The sequence below is a fragment of the Poromitra crassiceps genome (genome assembly GCF_964638095.1).
Source record: "Poromitra crassiceps genome assembly, chromosome: 6".
Classification (NCBI taxonomy): Eukaryota; Metazoa; Chordata; class Actinopteri; order Beryciformes; family Melamphaidae; genus Poromitra; species Poromitra crassiceps.
The window spans coordinates 59,649,250-59,659,036 of record NC_139627.1 but is presented as its reverse complement, the minus strand read 5'-3'; the positions used below and the strand labels follow the sequence as shown (position 1 = coordinate 59,659,036).

Genomic DNA, 9,787 nt, shown 5'->3' with positions numbered 1-9,787 from the left:
AAACCGGTCTATAATGGTGAGTATAGCAGTGTTCCCACTGGAGGGAGGCAAGCCTGTAACAAAGTCTATGGAGATATGAGACCAGGGACGTTTAGGAATAGACAGGGGATGAAGGAGGCCGGAAGGTTTCTGTGTAGGGACCTTGTTCTGAGCACAGGTAGCACAGGCGGCAACAAAAGAGCGGACATCCACCCTCATGGTAGGCCACCAAAAACGTTGTCGGACGAGAGACAGAGTGCGCTGAGCTCCCGGATGACATGCCAGGTTGGAGGAGTGCCCCCACTGGAGAACCCCTGACCAGGCAGACAAGGGGATGAACAGACGATTTGGAGGCCCCCCGGTGGGCCCCGGATCCAGTCGCAACGCCTCCTGGACCACCGACTCAATAGCCCAGGACACAAGGGACACGATACAGGCACTGGGCACAATGGGCTCAGGATCCCTCTCAGAAGACCCAAACTGGTGAGAGAGGGCATCGGGCTTCATGTTCTTCGAACCTGGACGATAAGACAGAGTGAACTGAAACCGATCAAAAAACAATGCCCACCTGGCTTGTCTAGAGTTAAGTCTTTTGGCTGACCGGATATATGTGAGATTCTTGTGGTCCATCCAGATGAGAAATGGATGAGCCGCCCTCTCCAGCCAGTGTCTCCATTCATCCAATGCCAGCACCACGGCCAACAACTCCCGGTTCCCAACATCATAGTTTCGCTCAGCAATTACCAAATGTTTTGCATGAAAGTGGAGGCAAACTAATTTGCACTCCGTGCAACACTGTCGTGGAGGAACACAAACGGAAATCGTCACTGGACAGCCACTTTGCTAGGGCGAAGCATTTGACACACACACACACACACACACACACACACACACACACACACAGGTGGCATATTTAGCTTAGGGTCTAGTTGTTTGAATATTTAACAAGGAACAAGGAAGTGTGTGGCATATGTAGCTTAGGGTCTAGTTGTTTGGAATATTTAACAATGAACAATGAACAATAAACAATGAACAAGGAACAAGGAACAAGGAACAAGGAACAAGGAAGGGATGAGGAGGACAGGGAAGGCATGAAGGTGATGTATATGATTGGGTATCAAAATAAGTCATACAAATTGTTACGATGAAAACTGGGACAGCAAAGAAATAGAAATAAAGGAAGAACTTGAGAAATGGGGTAATAAATTAAATAACTATAAAACTAGAATATTAATAATAAAAATGTTTGTTTTATCCAAATTATTGTTTTTAGCAACCGTTTTCCCCCCCAAAGCCCAGACACTAAAGAAAATTGGTAAATCTATAGTGAACTTTATATGGGGAACCACCAGGGAGGTCACACAAAGGCAGTTACTCTATAAGAGTAAAAAGGAGGGAGGCCTTGGGGCTGTTGATCTGGGGTTAAAATTAAACATCGCTTTTTGTAAGAACGTTGCATCAGCCATAGAGCGAAAGGCCATGTGGATAGGTGAGGCTCTGAGCTGGACCAAAAAAATAGGACGAGCAAGGAGCTCAGTTCCATATTATAAACTTTTGTACGGTGACTTTGTGAACAAGTTTGCACACATGAATATTGCTTGGAATTAAATGTAAGGTCCAGCAAATATATATATGTAAAATTGTGTAATGACTTGTATGGTGATGTTTTCCCCTACAAACATTTAGATGAAGCAAGCTCTCAGGTCTGTATTAAAAATATATTTAGTAAGTGTCTCTCAGAAAACAAGAGAGACATCCTGTGGCTGGTCTCAGTTGGCAGACTAGCAGTCCGAGCAGTCGTCAAGTGGAGCTGCTTTGTTAAAACCAAAGAGTGTCCTATGGACGACTGCAAGGAGGATGAGACTATAACATCTGCTCATAAAATGTGAGCGATCTAAATATGTTTGGGGGAAAATGGTTAGTATTTGGCTTAATGTTGCTGTGATGTATGGTGTCTTTAATGAAACAATGCCAGGGTCACACCAGGACTTTTTCTGGACAGTTGTTTGTGTTTCTATTCTATCTCAGGAGCATATGGGTTCGACAGAGGTCTGGTGTGTGGTGGCAGCATGTCATCACAACCTGGGGAGATGGAGAATGGCTAAGAAATGTCCGTATGAGGAACACCACATTCTTGAAGCTGTCTGACATCCTTCGGCCACATCTCAAAAGAGATGGAACCAGGTGGAGAAGTCCAGTGCCTGTGGAACAACGTGCATGTGTGGCCATATGCATCTGGAGATTGGCCACCAATGTGGAGTATAGGTCCATTTCCCATTTATTTGGTATTGGTCTATCAACAGCTTGGTCTATCACCAGCCATGTTGCCTCTGGAATTGTGGACAAGTTGCTCTCCATCTACATCAAAACACCATCTGCTCATGAATTTAAGATCGCCATGCAAGGTTTCCGTGACCGTTGGGGTTTCCCCGCAATGTGGAGGTGCAATTGATCGGATATTGGAATATCCCCACAATTGGAATATTGAATATTGGAATTTTAGCTCCAGACACCCCCGCAGAGTATTTCAACCCTAAGGGGTTCTACTCTGTCATTCTGCAAGGTGTGGTAGACCATCGACTCAGGTTCTGGGACATGAATGTGGGTCGGCCAGGCAGAGTGCATGACGCTAGAGTGTTTGGGAATTCCAGCGTTTAGGACAGGGGTCAGAGTGGCACACTGTTCCCCAATCTCACCGAGAGGATTGTGGGTGTAGATGTGCCGGTGGTGGTGTTAGGCCATGCTGCCTACCTGCTCCTCACATGGTTGATGAAACCATACCCTGAAAGCCATGCAACTCCTGAACAGAAAACCTTGAACTGCCAGGTCAGCAGGGCACGGATGTCAGTGCAGAGGGCATTTGGTCGTCTCAAGGGAAGATGACAGTGTTTGATGAAAAGATAAGACTGCCACCTGGAAAACACTGACACCACCATAACAGCCTGCTGCATTACTTCACTTCTGTGAAGTCAACTATGAGGAACTCGATGAAGATGTTTCCTGTTCACAGAGACAATGAGGCGGTTGAATGGAATCCCCTTTTGGCAAACACACAAGAGATGCATTGTGCTCTTATCTCTCCTTGCCCAATTCACTTTTCTTACGAACAACAGGTTGTCAAACGATGTGATGAGTTAAGATCTCTGGGCCAGCTGTGTGTGTGTGTGTGTGTGTGTGTGTGTGTGTGTGTGTGTGTGTGTGTGTGTGTGTGTGTCTGTGCGCGTACGCACCTGTGCGTGCATGCATTGTGACATTGTGCGTGCATGCTGCTGCTGTCTCTCTCTTCTCTCTCATCAGACAGGTAGAGATTGAGTGAGTTGCTATGGTTACGGGGAGGGCACGCTCTGTGCTTCTCCGCACTTCAAGCTGAAGTCAAACGAAACTCGTCATAATAGTTGTCAAACTAGGCGAGAAAAGAATTCATCCAAACTCAGCGAATGCGAGCGACACTCAAAGCAAACGTTCACCTTGGCTGCAGGGCCAAAACAAGGAAGAAGCAGGTCAGCACTCCACCATGTCCTTTCACTATGTCACCTGGGACAGAGACAGTGATGTATAAAGTACTTAAGTATTAATACTTAGTTACATTACACCACTGGACAGAGAGCACACAGTCACCTGGGACAGAGACAGTGGTGTATAAAGTACTTAAGTATTAATACTTAGTTACATTACACCACTGGAGAGAGAGCACACAGTCACATGGGACAGAGACAGTGGTGTATAAAGTACTTAAGTATTAATACTTAGTTACATTACACCACTGGACAGAGAGCACACAGTCACCTGGGACAGAGACAGTGGTGTATAAAGTACTTAAGTATTAATACTTAGTTACATTACACCACTGGAGAGAGAGCACAACGGACATTTCAGCGTCAAGCCTTCATCAGCCACCTGGGACAGAGAGCACACAGTCACATGGGACAGAGACAGTGGTGTATAAAGTACTTAAGTATTAATACTTAGTTACATTCCTCCACTGGACAGAGAGCACACAGTCACATGGGACAGAGACAGTGGTGTATAAAGTACTTAAGTATTAATACTTAGTTACATTACACCATTGGACAGAGAGCACAACGGACGTTTCAGTGTGCGTGCGTGCGCGCGCGTGCGTGCGTGCGCGTGCGTGTGTGTGTGTGTGTGCGTGTGTGTGTGTGTGTGTAACAGAGCGAGGGCTATACTTGGCCCGCGGCCCCCAAATTGGTCAGCCATGGTCTTGTGCATCTGAACATTGGTCTGCCCCCTCCACGATAAACACTGTTGACTTGAGGTCACCGCAGGATTTTCACTCACATGATGGTTTGCCGGCAAGGTAAAGTGCTGAAATAGTTTGGATTATAGTGGTAATGGCCCTCCCTGGGGAAATAAATCTTAAATAATAATACTAAACTACTACTAGTACTAATAATAATAATAATAATAATAATAATAATAATAATAATAATAATAATAAAAATAGGAACCAATTGTCCTGATGTGGAAAACGCCACCCGTCACAAACTATTTCATCATAATTGCTGTTTCATCTGAACCTGATAAGCCTGTTAGATGATGCCGATCACATACTTGGCAGAAGATCAATTAAAATAACCTCACTGGCACTGATGTTCTGATGGAGTCACTCATCTCAAACTAACACAAACAATTCCTTAGTAATTGTTGTTTCACTCAAACCTGAGTGTGTATTGTTTCTGTTGAACAAACGAACACTGTTGAACACTATTGCTCTTGAATGTGCTCTCAGGCCAATTGTCTGAGGGGCGTGGTTATGTCGTGTGTGCTTCATTCAATAAATGGCCGCTTGCCCCTGCACCGTCAGTGTGAGCATGCCGGTCAAACCAAACCGATGGCTACCCGTGTTTCCTCCGTGCTAGACTAATCCACGGCGCTCCAGCCCTAGAGATGGCAGCTTCAACAGGTTATGGGCCCAGAAGGGATTTTGGGAGTCGATGGAATCGTTTATGTTTTGACGGAGATGAAACCAAGTTCCTGGCACACCTGCGACTGATGAGCCTGAAGAGCACCATACTGGGACTGGGTGCGGCTCCTGCAGACGCAGACGAAGTTGCAGAGGACGCGGAGAAAAATGAGGAGGCCTACGCAGAACTAATTCAGTTGTTGGACCACAAAAGCCTATCGCTTGTGATGCGAGATGGGGCAGATGACGGCAGGAAGGCGCTGAAGATCCTGCGGGAACACTACGCAGGTAAGGGGAAGCCGCGAGTGATCAGCTTGTACACAGAGCTGAGAGAAAAGGCCTCATGGTCGATACGGGGGCCACTTCACACATCATCCGGGACATCGCCACGTTCCAGGAGTTCGCCACGAGTTTCGAGCCACACAAACATGTGTTGGAGCTGGCGGATGGAGAGAGGACCAGCGGCGTCGCACTCAAGCGGGGGACTGCCACGGTTCGCCTGAGAGATGATGCAGGTAGAGTGAGGGACACAATGCTGAGGGGGGCGCTGTACGTCCCGTCCTTCCCCCAGGACATTTTCTCAGTCAAGGCGGCGACCACCCAGGGAGCAACAGTCATCTTTAAAGAAGGTCAGAACAGACTCGTTCACAGGAACGGTGTGGCGTTTAACATTCAGGTGCATGATAGACTGTTTTACCTCAGTACTGCCACAGATGATGTTGATGATGTTGATGGGTGTCATGGGTGTCACGATGTACAAACCTGGCATGAGATTCTAGGTCATTGCAATTATGAAGATGTGATAAAACTGCAAAGTGTTACTGAAGGAATGAAAATGAAAGGCAAAGCTGGTAAACTGCAATGTGAAGTGTGTATGCGAGGTAAATTTGCTCAGAGCAGGAATCGAGAGGCCGATCCTAAAGCAAAAGGTGCTCTTGACCTTGTACACACAGATTTAACAGGGCCAATGGAACCGACAGCAAAAGATGGTTTCAGGTATATCCAGGCTTTCACTGATGATTATTCAGGAGCAGTGTTTACATATTTTTTGAAAGCTAAAAGTGACACAGTAAAAGCTACAGAGAAGTTCATTGCTGATGTTGCACCTTATGGAAAGCTAAAATGCATTAGATCTGATAATGGTACAGAATTCACGTCCAGGGAATTTCAGTCACTGCTGAGTAAGAATGTTATTAGACATGAAACCTCAGCTCCTTATTCACCCCATCAGAATGGGACAGCAGAGAGGAGTTGGAGAACGATGCTCGAAATGTCTAGATGCATGTTGATAGAGAGCGGCCTACCAAAGAGTTTGTGGACATATGCAGTTCAGACTGCTGCAGTCATCAGAAACAGATGTTTCAACAGACGTGTAGGACAGACTCCATATTACATGCTGACAGGAAAGAAGCCAGATCTCTCAAGAATGAGAACTTTTGGGTCCGTGTGCTACGCATACAAGCAGAACAAGAAAAAGTTAGACTCCAGGTGTGTTAAAGGAATCTTTGTTGGTTATGACAAGAATAGCCCGGCATATCTAGTTTTTCACCCAGAGTCAGGAAAAGTGGTGAAGAACAGATTGGTGAAATTTGTCACAAAGCATGTCAGTGAATCTCACACTCAGACAGATCAGGACACAAGTGAGGATGTGTTGTTGCGTAGGGAGAGCAGCACACCACAGGCTGAGATCATAAAACAGGAAACAGAAGTGTGTGCCCCTGCCCCAGACCTAGGCATAGGTGAAAGAGAGAGCAGTGGGGCAACACGTTATCCAAAGAGGGAGAGGAGACCTCCCAGGCGTTACAGAGATTATGAGTGTGGAGTAAAATATGATAATAACTATGCATTTACCAATCTTGACTACTGTTACAGAATCATATGTGATTTAACCCAGACAGTGAACGAAGCTATGAGCTCACCAGAGTGGACTAGGGCAATGCAGGAGGAGATGCAGTCTCTGAGGGAGAATGACACTTTTACCCTCACCACATTGCCAGAAGGTAAACGCACAGTGGGGGGCAGATGGGTTTACACTGTTAAAGAAAACCCAGATGAGACTAGGTTCAAAGCTCCTTATGTTGCAAAATGTTACAGTCAAATTGAGGGGATTGATTATCAAGAGACCTTTTCTCCTACCGCAGATATGACCTCTGTACGAAGTTTGATGCAGATTGCAGCTCAGTATGATTTGGAACTGCATCAAATGGATGTAAAAACTGCATATTTGCATGCCCCCATTCAGGGGCGGACTGGGATCATAATTCAGGCCGGGCATTAGATACCAAGCAGGCCAGGCCGATACGGGCCGACGTATCGGCCCGTATGGGGCGTTTGAAGCTCAATTTGGGCCGTTTGAAGCCCAATTTGGGCCATTTGAAGCCAGATTTGGGTCGTTTAAAGCCAGATTTGGGCTGTTTGAAGCCCGATTTGGGCCGTTTGAAGCCCAATTTGGGCCGTTTGAAGCCCAATTTGGGCTAAATAAAATTAAAATAAATTTGCAAAAAAAAAATTTTTTTTTTTTTTTTTTTTTTTTGGGCAGGCCAGGCCAGGCCAGGCCACCGGGCATTTGCCCGACGTGCCCGATTATGCAGTCCGCCACTGCCCCCATTGATTGTGAGTTGTACATGGAACAACCTGAAGGATTTCAGGTTAAGTCAGACACGGGGGAGAAACTGGTCTGCAAGCTTAACAAATCAATCTATGGTCTGAAACAGTCAGGACGGAATTGGAATCGAATGCTACATGATTTCCTTAGCCAAAAAGGTTTTGTTCAAAATCCGTCTGACCATTGTGTTTACAGTATGCAAACTGAAAGTGAGAAAATCATACTGATAATCTGGGTTGATGATCTCATTGTTGCAGCGAGTGACAGTCAAACATTCTGTAGTGTAAAAGACATGTTGAGCGAAAAATTCCAAATGAAAGACCTTGGTAAACTGCAACATTTCCTAGGTATTGATTTTACACAAGGAAAAGATGAGATTAAGATGAATCAAAAAAGGTACATTGCCAAGATTTTGGAGAGGTTTGACATGACTCACTGCAAATCGAGATCAACTCCATGTGAAAATAAACTGAACTTTGATGATGAAGGTGAAACTATTAACCCCAAAATGTATCGAGAAGTGGTTGGCAGTTTGATCTATGTGATGACAAGTACTAGACCAGACTTGAGCTTTATTGTCAGTAAATTATCACAACATTTGTCTGAACCAAGAGAACAACACTAGGTGGCAGCAAAGCATGTCTTAAAGGAACACTCCGCCCATTTTCAACCAGCTTTGTATCATTAGAACATCAGTAGTATATCAGAAAACTGTAAACAGTTTTGAAGTCTGTCATTTAATTTGACAGTTATTGAGTGTTAAAGTGTGGACCAGTGACATCACTGGTCCACACTAACTCAAATTAATAACTCATTAACTCAAATCAACTCTCAATAACTGTCAAACTAGATGAATGATGAATAGTTTGACAGTTATTGAGAGTTGATTTGAGTTAATGAGTTATTAATTTGAGTTAGTGTGGACCAGTGATGTCACTGGTCCACACTTAAACACTCAATAACTGTCAAATTAAATGACAGACTTCAAAACCGTTTACAGTTTTCTGATATACTACTGATGTTCTAATGATACAAAGCTGGTTGAAAATGGGCGGAGTGTTCCTTTAAGGTATTTAAAAGGTACTATGGATCAAGAATTATGTTACAGGAAACATGATGTGAATCTCAAACTTGTTGCATTTTGTGATGCTGACTGGGCCTCAGACCAGAATGACAGGCGAAGTGTAACTGGTTATTGTTTTAGTCTTTTAGAAACGGGCCCTGTTATTTCCTAAAACAACCCACAGTTGCTTTGTCCACATGTGAAGCAGAGTACATGGCTTTGGCAGCCACTACACAGGAGAGTCTGTATCTGGTCCAGTTGCTGAGTGGGATGGATGATGGTTGTGTGTATACACCAGTGACCGTTTATGAGGATAATCAGGGTGCGATTGCTTTGTCTAAGAACCCTGTATGTCGTCAGAGGTGTAAACATGTTGACATTAAGTATCATTTTGTTCGATCTGCTCTTAATGATGACAAGATAACTATTGTGTATTGTCCAACCACAGACATGGTAGCTGATATTCTGACCAAACCTGTAAGTAAAGCCAAGCTTGATAAATTTGTGTATTTTGTTTTTGGGGTGTAATATGAAATGTATGTAATGTATTTGACAATTGTATTGTATATGATTGATCAGCCTAAGCGCAAGTGGGGGTGTTGAACAAACGAACACTGTTGAACACTATTGCTCTTGAATGTGCTCTCAGGCCAATTGTCTGAGGGGCGTGGTTATGTCGTGTGTGCTTCATTCAATAAATGGCCTCTTGCCCCTGCACCGTCAGTGTGAGCATGCCGGTCAAACCAAACCGATGGCTACCTGTGTTTCCTCCGTGCTAGACTAATCCACGACGCTCCAGCCCTAGAGATGGCAGCTTCAACAGTTTCTCTGTAGCGTGTCATTCATTCAGGGTGTGTGTGTGTGTGTGTGTGTGTGTGGGGGGGGGTGTGTGTGTGTGTGTGTGTGTGTGTGTGGGGGGGGGGGGGGGGGGGGGTTCAAACTTTGGATTGTGTCATGTTAACGCCACCCGTCTCAAACTATCAGAATCAGAATCAGCTTTATTGGTCAAGTACAAGGAATTTGAGTCTGGGCTACACACCGCCCTCTCCCATCTGGAGGGGAGGGGCTACACACCGCCCTCTCCCATCTGGAGGGGAGGGGCTACACACCGCCCTCTCCCATCTGGAGGGGAGGGGCTACACACCGTCCTCTCCCATCTGGAGGGGAGGGCGTTCAACACCAGTGCACTTCAGGCTGGTCAGTAATTTCAGGGATC

At 45.3% G+C, this 9,787-nt stretch overlaps 1 protein-coding gene across 1 annotated transcript in view; it reads left to right on the top strand.

Annotated features, from left to right (window-relative positions):
• The first annotated feature begins 4,871 nt into the window (after positions 1-4,871).
• LOC310778149 (uncharacterized protein) overlaps positions 4,872-9,787 on the top strand; it is a 244,857-nt gene continuing 239,941 nt past the window's right edge. Inside the window, exon 1 of the mRNA XM_083638501.1 lies at positions 4,872-5,191. Coding sequence (XP_083494627.1) covers positions 4,888-5,191 — 304 coding nt within the window. The 5' untranslated portion in view covers positions 4,872-4,887. The remainder of the gene's footprint in view (positions 5,192-9,787) is intronic.